General features: G+C 40.3%; 1 protein-coding gene across 1 annotated transcript; it reads right to left on the bottom strand.

Moving 5' to 3' along the window:
• Nucleotides 1-626: 626 nt before the first annotated feature.
• Nucleotides 627-18,394, bottom strand: LOC139660713 (collagen alpha-1(XXVIII) chain-like; the record flags this gene model as incomplete). The annotated part of the gene is made up of 24 exons (XM_071538917.1): nt 18,300-18,394; nt 17,527-17,672; nt 16,062-16,627; nt 13,783-13,803; nt 13,613-13,672; nt 13,354-13,407; nt 13,213-13,257; nt 12,577-12,603; nt 12,435-12,479; nt 11,337-11,390; nt 9,073-9,141; nt 8,396-8,464; nt 7,709-7,777; nt 6,095-6,163; nt 5,828-5,896; nt 5,049-5,117; nt 4,488-4,556; nt 3,651-3,722; nt 3,479-3,547; nt 3,012-3,083; nt 2,432-2,500; nt 2,276-2,344; nt 2,053-2,121; nt 627-695 (listed from the first exon to the last, which is right to left on the bottom strand). Coding segments are annotated over exons 2-24 (1,989 nt in total), but the record flags the coding sequence as incomplete, so codon positions are not given.
• Nucleotides 18,395-18,544: the final 150 nt, after the last annotated feature.

Below are 18,544 nucleotides of genomic sequence, written 5' to 3'. Positions count from 1 at the left end.
TTTTCAACAATTGCAGATTTGTCATTGTTTCAAACAGGATGGATTACCTTTGGACCAATCTGCCCAATTCCTGGCAGCCCGGCAGGTCCAGTAGGTCCAGGCAAGCCTCTGTCTCCCTGGAGCAGAAAACAATTATCAAGTCAAGTAAATATCCATAAGAGATTATGAACACAATAATAACACCTTAGATTGAATTAAATAGTGCAGGTGAAAAAAAACTCAGAGAAACATCTCACCTCAAAACAAACCAAAGATAGAAACACACAAATGAACAAAGCAACAAAAAGTCAAGATGACAAGCAGAGACAACTGAATCAAATAACTGAATCATGACATGAAGTGTGACTAGACCATTCTGTAACCGTTCTGCAATAGAAGACTACATGCCAGAAAACAAGAAAAATCCAAAAATGTCAAGGGAAAATTGAATTAGAGTATCCCTGATGCAGAAAATGAAATGATTAAGGAAGTGAGTGTGGTGATGAGTGTTAGCATGTGTGCCTGAAAAAAAACTAGTAGTAACTAGAGTAGGCTGCATCAAAATGCACCAGGAGTGAACCTATATCCTACTGTTACCATTTGACCACCATGTTGTTCTTTTAGTGTTTTCCCTGTGTAAACTTTACCTTGGGTCCAGGTAAGCCGACGCCCTCTGGTCCGGTCTCTCCCGCCAGGCCCGGAGGTCCTAAAGCTCCCTGAGGTGCAGCAGGAGAAACGACACACAGACAAGTGCGGTTATTACTCGTCGGTCAACAGTTGACTATTTGACTAGGCTTATTGTTGTTTTTTTCTGCTGAGATTCATATAATAACATCAGCCAACAATATTGAGTACGGTGTCTGACATCATTTTTTTAACCTCTTAGATTCAGCCAACCTATCCATCTTATTTTTGTGATGACACCAAAGTTGCCTAATCCCACCAATTTTATTAAGGCTGTGTAAAGCTTTCTTAAATATTCCCTATTAAAGTTTCATAATTTCTTCTAAAATACGTCATCACACAGAAATTGTAAACTAGACCGAGGCTGCAGGTCTGTGTTCAACATGCAAAAAGGAAAAACACCAGAAAGATCTTTTACATTTCTGCCTTTTTTCTTCATTATTTTAAGAAATTTTGCCTAAAAAAACACAACATATAACACATGGTCATGCTTTTTCATTATTAAGAAGCCAAGAGACATATTCTTAAGCTTATCCACAGTACAGCATGATTTAATAATAATAATAAACTTTATTTATAGAGCACTTTTCATACAAACAATGCAGTTCAAAGTGCTTTACATAAAAAAAAAAAGCTTGATATTAAAAGAAATACAAATTGAAAACATACAAATTAAAACAAGGGCAAATGGAAAGGAGTAGCAATAAATAGATCAGTAGATGGTAAAAGGGACAGTAAAAATAGAAACTGGTAAAATCGATATAATGTAAAAAAGTAAACAAAGTAAAGTAAAAATAGAATGACTTCAATTAAAAGCCAAGTTAAATAAATAGGTTTTTAGCTGTCGTTTAAAAATGTTCACTGAGCTCGAATCTCTTATGGCTTTAGGTGTGGTATTCCATAATTTTGGAGCATTGTTAAAAAAGGCTGCGCTGCCTATTTTCATATGTGTAGTATTGCTTGTGTTTAAAAACCCAGCAGCAGAAGATCTAAGAGCTTGTGAAGGATCATAAAACGACAGAGAGTCTGCAATGTAGGCCGGTCCTAAACCATTTAGAGCTTTATAGACAAGCAATAGGACCTTAAAACTTATTCTAAAAGATACTGGGAGCCAATGGAGTGTAATTAAAACAGGGGTAATATGCTCTCTCTTCCTTGTTTTGGTTAAAAGTCTAGCTGCATAATATATTCCTTTTTTTAAATATAGTCCTTTCTGGAAACCAACTAGTCAGTGGGTTGTCCAAGTGATCAGTTGACTAGTCCATTTCCAGAAAGGCCTATATTTAAATTAAGCTGTACTGTGGATGTTGAAAAAAATGACTTTTGCACATCCCTAGTTATGAGTGACTGTAAAGTGATGATGGGGCTGTGAAGCAGGTTGATACTCACTGGAGGACCAGGATGTCCTTCTCCTTTCAGTCCAGGAGGCCCAGCAGCCCCTGGTGTCCCTCTGTCACCCTGAAAAACCACAACACACCGCTGTGTCAGCACTTCTCTCTGTCAGTTCAGTGGAAACTAAAGAAACCCCCAACACACCGCTGTGTCAGCACTTCTCTCTGTCAGTTCAGTGGAAACTAAAGCTGAGCCGGAGCCGGCAGGACAGTAAACTCACCTTGGGTCCAGTTAGGCCTGTTCCTGGTTCTCCCACAGGTCCAGCTGGACCTTTTGGACCTGGATCCCCCTGTCAAAACCAGAACCAGATGAATGAAGCAACCTTATTCTGCTGTTGACAGCTGCAACACCTTTTCTTAGCGCTATATGTTCTTACTTTGGTCCCAGGTATGCCTCGCCCAGGAGGCCCACTTGCACCTGTTGGTCCAATACTTCCTGGTTCTCCCTGAAGAGGAAACACTTGTCAGATTAACACTCCGTTTATTTATTTGTTTAGTTTATGAGGAATGAGAAGGCTAGCAAGATGACATATCATATCAGGAGTTTCATTCAAAAAGGAATTTCAGTCTAAAATACATTCTCTGAAAACTGGTTACTGGTATGACTTCACTCATTATGGCCTGTTGTTTAGGTTTTATCAGTTTTTTTATTTATTGATATACTTACTTATACTATACTACTGATTGAGTTTGAGTATCCTGCTCAAAGACACTTCAGCAGTTACGGCCACACAGGGGATCGAACCCCGGCCCTGTGGTTGGGACGACCTCACTCACCACTGGGTCATCATGCTGCCCAATTTGCTCCACCCATTTTTAAGCTATTTCAAGATCTTTACTCAGGACAAAACAACAAAATAATCAGTATTTTTAAAATAATTGAGCAATTCTGTTTTCCTAAATCAATATATATGATTTAAGCATGAAATCCTTCATATACAGCATGCGTATACGTACCTTGGGTCCCATCGGCCCCACAGGTCCGACGGCCCCTGGCTGGCCTCTGGAGCCCCGGTCCCCTCTGTCTCCCTGGTAGAATGACACAAGACTGTTGCTGATATTCTTCAAAATAACACGATAACCTATGAAGAAGTCTTCAGGCAAACGATCATGTTTGGGCCTTGAGTGTGCGGTTACAAGTTTTTCGCTTTAGAATTTGTGTGTTTTGAATTTTTCTGAAAAGACAACATATTTACAGATGTATAGTCAATCCTAATTATTTAGAGACTGAAGACAGTTTAGAAAGTACACCACCTGTGCAGTTTTAAATTATTCATGAATTTAACACTGCAACCTACAGTGTTTAGATAATGACATCTGGAAATATCACCTGAAAATCATCTCATCTGGAAACTCAAAATGGATTTATATGTTTTTCCGAAGACGTTTTATACAGTATGACTGTAAAAACCTGACTGCAGTACCTTCTCTCCCGGGACGCCTTTCCCAGGAGCCCCATCAGGCCCCCTGAGCCCCGGCAGCCCGATGTCACCCTGCCATCATGTGAACACAGTCAATGAAACAGCAGCAAAAAAAAAAAAGACACTAATGTTGTCAAAAAAAAAAAAGATAACAGGTTTTATACCGTTACATTACCTTTTGTCCAGGGGCTCCATCCTCTCCTGGGACACCTGGAATACCTGGTAACCCCTCTGACCCCGGGTCGCCCTGAGGTCAGGAAATGAAAAGAGTTGGGGTCAAGAACTCATGAAAGTGAGTTGGTTAACCTTTGCTTAATACAAGTGAAACGTCTTATTGCCAGACACTGGAAAAGTGTTTGCTGTCCATCTTTGAACCTTTGGATTAATGAGCTTTCTTCTTGCATAGCGATTGAAAGGCTTACTTACACAATCAAACAAAAAAGTCATGTTTTTCATAAAATATGGGATTCATTTCTTACATTTTTGGAATCAAGACCTGATATCCTACATTGACATTTACCAAGTGAGACTTTTTTTTTTCCTTCTCTCAAATTGATATGCAGGCATATATGTATGCATTTATGCATGTGGATATATGTGTATATGTATATAAGTAATTTATGTTCATTATTATTATTATCATTTTGTAAACTATCATCATTGTTTTTATCTATACCGATGGCTCAGAGTTCATGGGGGGGCGGGTGGGAGGGAGGGAAGTTGTTTCGAGGGAGGCTTGAATGATGCAACCAACCCATTTTGGAAAAATGATGTACCATGTTCAAAATCAATAAAGATAGAGAGTTGGGGTCAAATCATGAATGAACTCATCAATTCCAATTCAACTGAGGAATTGGAATTTGAAAAAAACTACAGAAAACATTACCGGAATTGAATTAGAATTAGCAATACATGTTACATAACTGTTTTTTATTTCAGCAGATGATCATTTACCATTCAAATCAATGGGAGATATACAGTGATAGTTCAGTAGTGCAGCAGTGTTACTTACTTTGGGTCCTGGCTCTCCCACTCCTCTCTCCCCCGGCAGTCCAGACTCACCTGGGAAACCCTGGTTCCCCTGTTCATGACACAGAGAGCGGGACGTTTGATATTTTCTCTCACCCTGTATCTTGATTTTCAATACAATATTGGTAAAAAATTGTACAGTTTAGATGCTGTAAAACTGTCTGAGTCTCAGTTAGAAGCTGCTATCTAATAAGCAACAGAGAACAGGTCAAATATCAGCAAATTCTGAGCAAAAATAGTTTATCTGCTTGTTAAAAATGGAACAGTCTGCGATTCTTCACGATTCTTCTTCATGAATGTGAAATGACTGTCTGATGCCTCTGTGACTGACAGGGAGGAAGCCTCGCTGCTTCAAGCCGGCAGACGTTTGATTGACAAGCCAGCAGCACTCCACCAGGAAATTGTGCGGTAAAATATGCAGAACAATTTAGAATATAATCAGACAGACAATCAGCTGCTGTATGAAATAAACGCCCGTCTCCATTAGCAGCTCGTGATGGTTTCTGTTTCTGAGACAAACACCCGGCCGATTAATCAGTCTTACCTTCGGCCCTATTATTCCTATACCTGGAGCTCCTCTGGGGCCTGTGGGTCCACCTGGGCCGAGATCACCCTGAGGGAAAGAAGAGTGTCGTAAAAAATAAATTGTAAATTTATTTATTGGTTTAAACTATTTGCAACTTTGGCAGGTAACCAACTATCACTTGGAGTTTTTTTAAAACCAGTTTCGCTGGTGATTTTCAGACAGTAAAGTCATTTTCTTGCCTTGGATTTGAGCTATGAACAGAGGTGTGACCAAGTCAACTTTGTTCGTGTCCCAAATCAGTCTCAAGTCAAGTACCAAGTCTAAATGTAGATTACCAAATCAATCAATGTCATTAATGTCAAGTCTCAAGTCTAAATGTAGAACAGCAAGTGAAATCAGAACAAATCAAGAGTCCAGTATCAATTTAATATCTTAAAGAAAATAAATATCTAGGACTTTTCAATGCAATATGGTTTTAATAGGATACAAACTTGGTAAGAGCATCATGAGTTTGATTTCTATAATCAGTTTCAACTTCAATAAATTCAATCATTCCATACAAATTCAGAAAACAGAATTTAAATTCAGTCGTTTGCTGGAACAAATCTCATCACTTTCAATCTGAGTCATTTACACAAACACAAGATCTCAAGTCAAGACTAGAAACCTTTTCAAGTCATCAAAGTACAAGTCAAAGTCAAGTCCCAAGTCATGAATCCATGTCATGTGACTTGAGTCCCCACCTCTGATGAATAATACGATAAACAACAATCTGTAAATAACAGTCTGATTTTTACCTTTTCTCCTTGAAGTCCGGGACCAGGAGCACCGACTAGACCTGCGACCCCAGGCGGCCCATGGCTGCCCTAAGAAAATATTTTATTTATTATTTTAATATCAAAAAGATGTACAAGAAATACAATAATCAGTAAACCTATGTGGTGTGGCTGCACCTTGAAAACACTGAAAATATTGTCATTTCACTCTCTGGCACCAATTGCAACAGTGGCCACTTTGCTCAGGTTGGCCAAACTACTGTATATATCAATCTCCAAACTGTTTACCTTGTCACCTTTGACCCCGACCCCAGGAGGGCCGCGGTTTCCCCGGGGCCCGTCGTATCCTCTGTCACCCTGGAACACAGGAGGTTAGTCTGACTGACAGCCAGGAGTTCTGATACACATCACTGTTCTCACAATAATGCTCTCTTTTTTTCATTCATATGCTATATATTTTCAATGTGTTTCAAAATGTTGTGTGTTGTGTGTCTTGTATTCTGAATAAGATCTAAGACCAAAGTGTGAATTCCTTAGAATAAACACAGTGTTTTGCAGCAAGCAGTGTGACATTGTGTGTTTCTCATTTCTATGAATCAGTTTGTTTTGCTTTGCACCTTCAAACATCATCAGACGTTCAAACATCACTTTGTTTTCCTCACATCACAGATTATGCAAAGACTCAAGATACAGGACAGGTAGAGATGAAGGTGATTTGGTGGCCGTTTTACATTAGGTAAAAGGTTTTATTTTTTTTGCACATATACACATTCACTGCTCCCTACTAGGGCTGAACAATTAATTGAAATTTTTTCGAAATCGCAATATGGCCTACTGCAATTTTCAAATCGCAGGAGGCGCAATATTTGTTAAAGGCAAAATGTGTGTCAAAATACCATTTTAAATTAAATATTGTGGTGCTGCAGAGATGTCCTGGCCTATACATCATATTCTACAGACTTAAGAAAACATCTTTGTTTGGTACAGATCCCTGCAAAAATCACAACATAATCATTTTAATACGTTTTTCAATGAAAATGAGAATAATGATGTAAAAATTATCATTCTCTCTAATATCGCAAATCATATCGCAATTGCAATATCAGTCAAAATAATCGCAATTAGATATTTTTTCAAAATCATTCACCCTACTCCCTACACATCTGCATGTCCTCAGAGAGGTCAGAGGTCAGAGGGTTACAGCAGGTTTGGGGTTCAACTGCAACACTCCAGTCGCCTCCTGTCGATTCTGGCCACCGAACCAGCAACTCTCTGGTTATTGGTCAGTTTCTGTTGTCATGAGACCAAGACTGCAACTTCAATACCAATACTAAGAGAAAAACTATCAAGCAGTGTGTTACCACACTTGATATCTTTTGCACAGGGGTTTTAATGTCAGTTGGTTGTTTCTTCTGTGTCGACTCTGTAAGCAAAATAGTTTCATATCCACTGTCCACAGCCAGACTGTCTCTGTCTATTCCAATTCTTCTTTTAACTATTCTAATCTGTGAACACACACGCCCTCTAGAGGCAGTGCTGAAATGGAATATCAGCTTGCAGAACACATTTGCTTAGTGTTAGAAAGTATTGACCGATTATAAAATACAATCTTCATTTCAATCTTTCCCAGTTGAAGTCATATTGATGTTTCAGTTACAACACTATGGTCGGTTCCTCTCCCTCTAGACCAGTAGTTCTGCCATCGTAACCCGACACTATACAGGTTTTTATTCAAACCAAACACGACACGACAATAGGTGATTTCACTGATTAGGACTAGGACTAGAGAGGACAAACTAATCAGTGAACTCAGCTGCTGTAGAGTTTGGTTGAAATTAAATCCTACATACTGTTGGGTCACACTGCTTTGAGTCAATATATGATCGAAGCTTTTTTTCTCACCTTTGGCCCTGGAAGCCCCTCCCCAGGCGGTCCGGGGTTTCCCTGTGTTCCTGCTGCTCCCGAGGGACCCTGGAATAAACAGCCACATCACTTTTCCCATAACAAAGTTTCAATTAAAAAAAAAAAAAAAATCTGTATGAAAAGAGGCTCTGGAAAAAACCCAACTGGAATAATGAAGTGTCTGCTAACAGCATGTGGTGCACAAGACTTGAACACAGAGCCACACACTCATAACTGTGATACAGAATAAAGCTAAAAACTGGGCAACTTTGTACGTTGGCAGCTCCAAATGCCACTGTTTGGTAACTGTTTGAACTTAAATACCCAGAAATCATGTAACATGTCATCAGTAAGCTGCACACAGCACACTCATGTTCACCAACTGGCCGGTCTGTGATGCTTTATACCAAAGGAAACCAAAGAGACTGATAACACTGGTGTATTTCTACATAAGAATCTTGCCTACTGCAGCTTTAAATCTTTATTATTACCAAAGTTTCAAGAGGCCACCATCATCACAGCATCTCCTGACTGTCAAAACAAGTGTGTGGTTTTACTTTCAAGTCTTGTGAATTTGACTTGGAACATGTAAATTTCTCATCTCACTGTTACACATGGGAATGACCTCTGTGTATCAGACCATGACGCCATGACGCCTTAAAACAAGCCCAGTATCTCCATACTCACTGGTAGTCCAGGCTCTCCTAACCCAACAGGACCTGCGAGACCGGGCCGTCCCTGAAGGCCTTTTTCACCCTGTGATCATCACACATCTCATCACACATCATAAAACTGTTTCCAACAATTCAATAACAAGTGATTTGATAACACTGCAGTCTAGAGTTTGTGATGTTCTCGCTCCATCTCCGGTTCTCATTAGACTTTGTTTTATTATCTCTTGTTTTTTTTTATTTGTATTTGCGTCTTTTATTTATTGCATCTTATTTGGATCGTCCAATATTGATACTCAACTAACCAAACTTATGTGGCAAAAAGTAGATGTTCAACAAAGTGTCACTTGCCTATTTGGTGTATCTCTACAGACTAATCCTGACCTTAGCCTAACTCTAACCTTAACCTTAAGTAACCCTAACTCTGACCTCATTGTTAAAGCTAAAACCAAACCCAGCCTGACCCTATTTCTAACATTAACCCTAAGATGAACCCAAGCCCAGACACTGAATATCTATCCACTACTTTTCACACTGCGTATCACATGAAACTCAGTAGACTTTTTAGTGACACATTATAATCACTTGATAGGAAGTTTCAACATTGGACTATCCAAATAAAGTGTGATTATATGCGAAGATTATACTACTATAGAGGATGTTATTATATTAATGTTAATATTAATGTGTTACCTTGGCTCCTGGGAATCCAACACCAATGTCCCCAGCCGGTCCAGCAGCACCGATGGATCCTCTGTCTCCCTGTGGCAGATACAGCAGGTCAGAGGTGTGCTGACACAAAAACACTGACCGTCCTCAGGTCTGTGTCCTGTCACTAACAGATGTGCAGGGTGCCATCCCAACATATGTTTTTTTTTTTTTTAAATGAATATACTTGATTCTTCGCTCCAGGAGCCGGTAGTGATTCTATCCTGCCGGTCCTGCATGTGTGACCATCATTACAAACACACGTTTCTCAGCCAAGCTTTGTTCAAACACCACAGAACTTTATTTTAAATTCTAGTCAAGATCCCAAGGTTTCCAAAGATATCAAATATGTCAGGCTGAATTACAGGGGAATGTGTATAAAATGATGCACAAACAGCTAGATTTCTTTTCCATTTGTTGTAATGGTTCAGCCATAAAAAAAGGCGTCTCTCCGGTTTGAATATTTCACTCAATATAAGCGTTGGAATGAGCAGATACAGAATATGTATGTAATGTTGTCATACAGTAGGGGAAAAATGTGTTTTCTAACTTTGAAGCTACTTAAGAGGAAATTTAAGGGGAAACTCAGGGTGCGAGCTGAAGTATCTTGCTCAAGGATACTTCAGCATGCATGGCCTCATGGAGGATCGAGCCTGAACTAAACCACAACCAGAACTAAGGTGATGCACATATTTCAGGAAAACAAGTCTGGCCTATCCACATCATCAAGGAATACTACAAAGATCCCAGAGTTACTGAGGACGTCAAAATGAAATGCAACAAAATAGACAGCAGCTGATACAGGCTATTTTCCACTGAAGTTTGCCTTGATGCCGGCTGCCCCATTCAGAAACTATTCAGTAAGTCATTCATAGAGAAGGATTAAACTCGTGTCGTGATTTGTTGGTATGGCAACTAAAACGTCGCACAAAAGAAGAGGCTTCATGCCGACACAAGCAGCGGACTGCATCGGAACATTTTACTCAATTTACATTCACAGATATCTATTCATGTTTTCACTGTGGGTTTTTCTCCCAGCTGTCAGAAGCTCTACGGAGGTTTGAATGCCCATGAAAATGTCTGTGTGGCTTTAGGGAAGCTGTCCTGGAACATTTTACAGGACGGCCTCAGTGACAACAAAGCCAACACAGTCCTGATAGCGGTGATGATGCTGATATATCCATGTGTGTGTGTGTATTTTGTATCCTAAATTAAACCAAGTGTAGTGTGTGAAAGTGGCATCTGTATCTTTGTGACATTCATGGGAAACAGGGAAATTACAAGACCTCCCGGTAATCAGTGAAGCCAAATGACAGAGTAATCTTGCTGCAACCTTTTATGGAATTTAAGAAATAAAGAGCAGCACTTTGTTCCCTTAATAAAATCTGCTCTTGATAATGTCTGGACTCTTCCTGAATGTGCTGTAAATCGCTCTCCATTCCTTCCGGATAAAGACTTCCTTGTTGAAAAGCTGTGGACAGTTCTATAGTGATGGAGGGTTCAGCATCCTAATAGCCTTGGACACACATTTTAAAGGTCATTTCATGTTTCCTTTTCTGGCAAAACTACAGTCTGACAATAGAGATGTTGTACGGTCACTTTTTCCCATGTGGGGAAGAGTCTGGGTGTCACAAATGTCCAAAATGAGACTTCCATCATCTGAAGAAAAACTCCACAAGATGAAAACAAATTATGCTAATAAAGGATTGTAAGTAATTTAAACTTTTGGTTGACAAAATTATAATGCCTTTCCTTTCCAAAAAAAAACATCTGTTAAGAAGTAATTTAGTCTCATTTTCAGCCTTCCAATATTATTTTTCTTAAAACAAGAGAACAATTCTGCCAGTCAGGAGAGATGACTCTTGAGATAACACTTGTTTCCAATGCAGCTTCACTTTTTTCAGGAATTTTGCAGAAATGAGCGTCACCATCTTGAAACAAGAACAAAGCAGATCATTGCTCTACTATCAAGAAAATGACACTTGATTCTACAAAATTCTTGAAACAAGTTGAATTGCATTGGAAACAAGAGAATTTATCTAACCTCACTGGCAGATTTCTTCACTTGTTTTAAGAAAATTATGATTTTAGGACTCAAGATGACTTAAGATGGTTTTTTGCAGTGTTTATGGACAGGATGCTGTTGATTAGAGATGTTGATTGATGGATTGCAGTTAATGACTCCCCCCCCCCCCCCCCCCCCAAAAATGGATGTGTTGCATTTTGATATGGATCTCTTCAAAACTTACTTTAGGTCCCGTTGGGCCCTCAGGCCCCATGTCTCCTGGTGGTCCATTGGCTCCCTGCAAAACAAACATATAAGCTTATGCAACGCGCCATACAACTCTGCTTTGATCATGACATTAAAGTGTCTATTAAAATGACAGGTAGCCTAAACGGGCGTTGTTTTCATTTGCGGCAGAAAATGTGCATCCCGCAGCACAAAAAATTCATGCATGAATTTAAATACTGATCATAAATACTGAATATACAAGCCCTGATGATCAAACGCGACGCCCCCACACCGTACGACTGATCTGCAGGACACAACTAACCCGGCCTACCAAACGAAAAATACAGCCGGATTAAAAACAACATTCACGGCTTTCATGTCCTTCAATTCTCAGGCCAAGCTCACAGAATAACAAGGCTATACTGACATTGTGCCAGTAGCACAGAGGAGGAAGAGTGGTACTAGGCGGCCAGGTCCCTGCACTAATCCCACTACACAAAGTCTGCTCCTGTAGAAGAATAATATCCTGCAAGCCTGGATTCACTGCTTTGGATAGCCACATTAGTATCAGGATTACCCATAATCCAATATTCACATTCCATAAGTGCAGGGGTGGGAAAAAGACAAATTCCACTTCCATTTTCCATATCTGAGAGTGAATGGACTGTCTGATGTCTACATTATCTATCTGTCCTCCGTGTATCAATATGTACAGTATGCATTCATGTAATCAGCTGTATGTTAAGGGCCTGAAGAAGCACGATCTGAGGAAATTTATTTTTCATGATCAGGCAACATGCCCAAAAAATAGCACAAAAAATCTGTATGTAGAATTTTTTTACATATTAAATTTCATAATGATCAAGCTTTTCATTTTGAATGTCAAAAAACCACAGTACTAAGGCTCACAATGCTAACATTTGTCTCGGGCTGCCTAGATTTATGGTCGCTATAATAATATCACCGACACCCGTGACCCGACCACTCTACCTGTTCTCCCCTCGGTCCTCGCAGGCCTGTCGGTCCCTCGGGGCCCTGTGAGATGACAGTCGATTCATTACGAGGACCAAGCCTGAAGTATTTAGTGAAATAATGTAATTAATAATGAACATACAATGTCACCCTTTTCTCCAGGAGTGCCGCAGTCTCCTCTCTCTCCCTGGAAGACCAAACACAGGATCAGACCCTCCGGTTCATTTATAAACAAACAAACAACTTACTTAAACAAAACAACAAATTAAATAGAGCAGACTCACCTTATTGCCCTTATAACCTGGACGGCCCTGTAAAAGGTGTAGAACAATCAATGTTTTATCCAAAAACGAGTAGGTCATCTCATAACACCTTGATTTTTGACTTGACTTGTTAGTTATCAGAGGTGGGGACTCGAGTCACATGACATGGACTTGAGTCACACTTGAGGCACAGTTTTAATTGCTTGAGACTTGACTTGGGTTCTGGTGACTTGGGACTTGACTCTGACTTGTACTTTGATGACTTGAAAAGGTTTCTAAAGTCTTGACTTGAGATCATGTGTTTGTGTAAATGACTTAGATTGAAAGTGACAAGATTTGTTCCAGCAGACGACAGAATTTAAATTCTGTTTTCTGAATTTGTATGGAATGATTGAATTTGTTGAAGTTGAACTGATTATAGAAATCAAACTCATGATGCTCTTACCAAGTTTTTATCCTATTAAAACCATATTGTGTCCTATATTTTGTTTTCTGATATTGAATTGATACTGAACACTTGATTTGTTCTGACTTGGTATTCTACATTTACACTTGGGACTTGATTTGAGACTTGTGCCTCAAGAGTTGAGTCTCAAAGCTGACTTGATCCCACCTCTGATGCATAAAAGTTATGCATAAAAAGGAGAAGCGTTTTACCTCCAGACCTTCGCCTCCAGGCCGGCCGTTCACACCAGGCTCTCCCTGAGAAAATGAGACCAAAACACCATGAGCTGCATTAAGATCAGAGACTAAAACGTTACAAATAGACTTTATTTCTCTGTTTACAGTTGGACTTACCCTTCCTCCTTTTGGACCAGGTGGGCCTCTGTAGCCTGGATCCCCTTTTTTACCCTGGAATAAATGTGTATTGTAAGAGTTTGGCTTGTGATCTCAGTCAAATGAGAATATTAGAAGCCAGTGTGATGCTAACTGTGATTTGACGAAGAAAAACAGCAATGCACACAGAGAGAACAGCCTATAAAGCCTTTAATGGCCTATATTGTCTTTCTATGGATGATCATAAATGTTTTGTTGGCAGGATTTGTTGAATACTCACTGGACTTCCTGGAGGGCCTCTCTCTCCTCTCTCACACAAACAAACCTGGGCCTGCGGACACTGACAAAGTGAAACAAGACAAGGTCATTGTCTCTCCAAGTGCCGTCATCAGCACCGATTTGTAATTTAAATATTGAATTATAATGCTATAATTCTGATCAAATACTTACGCCTTCGAATGCAACTGCACCCTGGATGCAAAACAACATGAGACAGACAGAGTTTCAGTGTGATTTCTTGATTTCTTGAGCAGTTCACTGATACAGTTCAATTACAGAAACAGATCGCTCCATTATCGACAGACAGGAAAGATCAATTTATTTATTTATTCCTGATAGATTGTTATAGATTTGTTTCCTATAGGTTTCTAATGCATGTCCTTATATGTACATATTGACTCAATGGGCATTACTAACGAAGTATTTTGATATTTTTGCTCTTTTTCTACTCTGCTCTTCATGTAAGATTTAATGCATTCCTTATTGGGGTGCATTATTGGATTCTCCACTACCTTTTTCTACTTATATGTACTTAATTGTATATGTATTCTAATGTTTTTCTACACTTTTTTTTTACTCTGTGAATCCTCACATTGAATCTGATGGTAGTATTATAATATTGCAGACATATGGATGTGAATGGCCTTTCCTGGTGATGAATGGCCTTTCTAGACACTCTATTTCTAGGCTCATGCTGATTGCCCAGTGATGTCATTGATTTGGAACACATGTTTTGTAGACTAGTATGTCACTGATACTGACATGATGTGATATTTTATCCTGAAGAAGGCAATACATGCCAATACGTAGGTCCATAATATAAAAGAAAACTAATTCATGACAGTGTGTGGCTTCCCTCCTCTTCTGATATCCTTGGCTTCTACCTTCAGTGTGAGGCACAGTGTTTTTCTCATGAACAATAAATGTGAATTAATAATTTTCATGTGTTCTTGGAAAGCAGAACAAGCCGTGTTACTGTGGGTGTCCAGACCGGTCGTGACCCCGCTGCACACATTAGACATTTCTGTGTGTATGGAAAATGCAGAACAGGAGGGAAAGCCCCCATGCACAGACACAATCCTGTCATTGAGATTTTGAACCCGCAGTAAGGACAGAGTGGGCCGGACAGGACAAGATAAACACAAGCGGGGAAGAGCGGTCAGAGTGACAGTCTGCATTATTGTGTGTACTGAGAGTCTACAGCAGCGGCCAACAGCATGCAGGAAAATTATTTGCCAAGTATTTGCCAATACTTGTTAGCATTTCGCTGTGTGTCAATTTGCCAAAACATGTTGCAATAAACCTAATCTTTTTTGCATGTAGGCAAGTGTGCAGCTATCTCTTTATCACTCTTTAGCATTTCGCTGTTGCCATGTGAAAATCTCTTAACTCCACTTTTGGTGATTTTCATGTTTTAACTTCAATTGAAGGTTTCTTTACGGGTTGAGACAAACTCTATGACCCTCAGGCTTAGAAAACCCTTTCAAACCCCATTGAATAAACTCTAAAACGCATGGTGGTCAAGCTGAAAGCATTTCAATTTCATTTCCAATCTCCTCCCACCGGCTGGCATTTTCAACTTCACAACTATGGAGGACAGAACTATAAGCAAGTGACTGGCAAGATATTTTAGCTACTAGGGCTAAAAAGCCTCGTTTTCATGTCAAAAAAACAAATGACAAAACTGGTATTATTATTACAGTATTATGCATCATGATATTCCCTCTTCACTACATTTCGGTCACACTTCATTTGGATAGTCTCAACTTACTATCAAGTGACTATTATGTGTCACTAAAAAGTCAAGTTAGTCTAGTCTAATAAAGTCAAGTTTCAAGTGATACTCATAATTGTGTTAAAAGTAGTCTATATTCAATATCTGGGGTTAATCTTGGGGTTAATGTTAGAAATAGGATCATGGTTAAGGTTAGGGTCATATAGTCTGTAGAGATGTAGCAAATAGGCAAGTGACACTTTATTTAACATCTACTTTTTGTCACCTGATAGTTGAGTATAAACATTGGCCTATCCAAATAAAGTGTTACCGACGTTTCTCTTGGATCTCTGCTATAATTAGCTATCTTAATGAACTTGTCACTATTATGAAAATGTGACTTTATTATGTGTAAATTCAAGGGGTTGGGAGTGGGGTTGGGGGCGGGGCTGAGCCAGAGACTTGTGTAGGAGCAGATCAATTCTATTAATGTTGTTGTAATTCCTACTGGTTGCCCATAGATGTCGATAAAGGCCATAGATTACTTAATGCTCCTTTAATCTCCTCTGAATGGTTTCGACCTGTATGTGGCAACAAAGACACATCAACATCAGCAGTGAAAACATCTTCTATCCATCTTATCTCTGAGCCCATGCATGTGAATCAGACGTCACTGATCAGTTTGGTGACCTGGGTGCCATGTCAGCTGAGTCACCTGCATCACACCGACACTCACCATCTCTTTGAACAGCTTCTCCTCGATCTGAGGATCAGTGAGACTCTGGACAAACTGCTGAGCAGGAGTGCTGGCGATCGCCCGCAGCTTGGCGCTGTTCTGACTCTGCTGGCCGATGTCTGATAATCCTACGGTGAAGAACTTGATGTCGTGACCTTTGGCCTCCGCCGCTGCCGAGATGACGTCAGGGTTTCGGGGATGGTCGACTCCGTCGGTCATCAGCACCGCGACCCTGACGCTGTCCGCCGGCGTCTCCTGCACCAGCAGCTGCGTGGCGTTGGTGATGGCGTAGGTGGAGTAGGTGCCGTGGCCGATGTAGCTCATGGAGCTGACTTTACTGTGGAACAAATCCAGCTCCCTCCAGGCCGAGAAGCTGTGCTCTATGGACACGGAGCTGCTGTACTGAAGCGCAGCCATGCGCACCTTCAGAGTCCAGCCGGCCACCTGCAGCATGGAGAGGCGGGTGCTGAAACGCAACACGAAGGCCTTCTGCTTCTCAAACAGGAATGTTTTGGCGCTCTCCGAGCTGTCCAGGATGAAGGCCACCTCCAGCGAACACGTCATATCTGAGAGGGGGAAATTAACAAAACCTCAGGCCAATGTAATTGTAGAGAAAAACAGTATAGATAGCAATATCTGTTGAAAGGTTGCAATTGCATTTAAATTTATGACATTCCAACACTAGTTTATTTATGCTTGACTCTTTGTTGAATTGTATATGTAGAGAGTGAATTGTGCAATCTGCAGTCCATAGTATGTCTGGTATTGTCCCTTATTTGAGGTCCTCCTATCTTCTTACAATGTATTTCAACGTGTACTCATGTTGGACCGATATGGATTTTTGAAGGCCAATAATAATATCAATATTTTTGGATAGAATATTTTGGGCCGATATTATATCTTTAAATTTGACAATTGTCATGCCAAATTACAAGGATTCAGTTTTTCTCCCAAGTAGTTTATTCTTGTCAGGATGGAAAAGCCTATGAAAAATCATATAGACCATCATGGGACACAAACTCTCCACTGAAACCCAGACTAATACAATTATTTTAGGCCTAACAGCCCCGGCTTACAACAGGGTGACACACCACGCCCATTCAGTATTAGGGAGGAGCCTCCATCATGTCAGCGGAGGACGGCACTGGCTGGCCGATATCCCATATTTAACAAAAGGCCAATATCGGCCCGGTCTAACCCCAGTATGTGCTGTGAAACTCTGTAAGTTGTCAGTATGTCGCTCCACCAATATCACCCAGACAAATTCTGGTGATTAAAGTGACTCTGACTCTGACAGTAACTCTAAACATCTGCCTTGTCCAGGAAGGAGTCGTGTTTTCTTGTCTGGTAGATGTTTGATTCTCCCACCTGGAGAACTGAGGGTCTCATTCGGTCTGTTACACCCACAAGATCCAGTGACTTGACGTTCACCGCCAACATGTGGATACCTCATATGAAGAATTACCGTTTCCTCCATCGCTGAGCAGGCTGTAGTTGTTCCTGTGTCCTGTCTTTCTTCTTCTCTGGCCCCTGGCCTCATGTCCCAGAGCCAACAGCAGAAGGCAGAGCGCCACTCCTCTCCCCAGGTTTCCCTTCAGCAACATTCCCATCCTAGCAGTTATATGGCAAAGTACTGAAGTGCTTCAACACATATGCATAACACAACAGATTCAGTCAGTATTATGATATTCACCTGTAGATATGTTTTACTGTTATGCATCCTTCCACTAACCACACCCAAACAGAGAACTGGGAACTGTACAGGCAATGTTGCAGCAATTTCTTATTGATAATACGTATACTCATTCACTTTACTGTGCTTTGTAAAACGCCTGTATTATTGGAATGCCAAATACAAGCAAATATCATGCTCAAGTGCGAAATTCAAAGCTGCCGTTTTCCGTGTCATTACTAATTAAACTAATTGATTTAAATACTGTAACCTAGTCTGTAATGATACTGGGTTAATGCCTTGATATTGGGAAAAAAACGACTGTATAATAACTTTTTACTGTCCCTGGTAAATAATCAACTCTTGCACAAACATAGGGAACTTTCTTATTAGACTAACTAAAACGCTAATTACTTTTCTAAGCTGCACTACACGCATCCAGTTTGTCACTCAAACTGTAACATGACACTACAAGTAAACAAGAATCGTGCGTATACTGTAGTGAGCATGCAAAAAAAAAAAAAAAAAAAGTTTAAAATCCAATAGAAACAAGGGTGATAGTTTACCTGGAACCTCATTTAGGTGCAGCCAGTGCTTGCAGTCTAATCAGCTGTGGCTCTTTGGGTGTCATTTCGCCGCGGAACCGGGTCCAAACAGGATGAGATCTACTGAAGACCATGAGCTAAACTGATGTGCTGTCTGAGTCTGGGGGAGCTGGGGTCGCTCCAACATTTCAGCTTTGGTCCACTTCAGCGCCTGTCCGCTGACCGACAGGTTTTACTGTCTTCATGGATCCTTTTGTTTTGTATCT

The sequence above is a fragment of the Centroberyx affinis genome, unplaced genomic scaffold, assembly GCF_046629955.1.
Source record: "Centroberyx affinis isolate AG114_WGS23_722 - 3 ecotype Tasmania unplaced genomic scaffold, CSIRO-AGI_Caff_v1 ptg003371l_1, whole genome shotgun sequence".
NCBI lineage: Eukaryota > Metazoa > Chordata > Actinopteri > Beryciformes > Berycidae > Centroberyx > Centroberyx affinis.
Note: the sequence above shows the minus strand (reverse complement) of the source record. Positions and strands in the feature narration are given on the sequence as shown.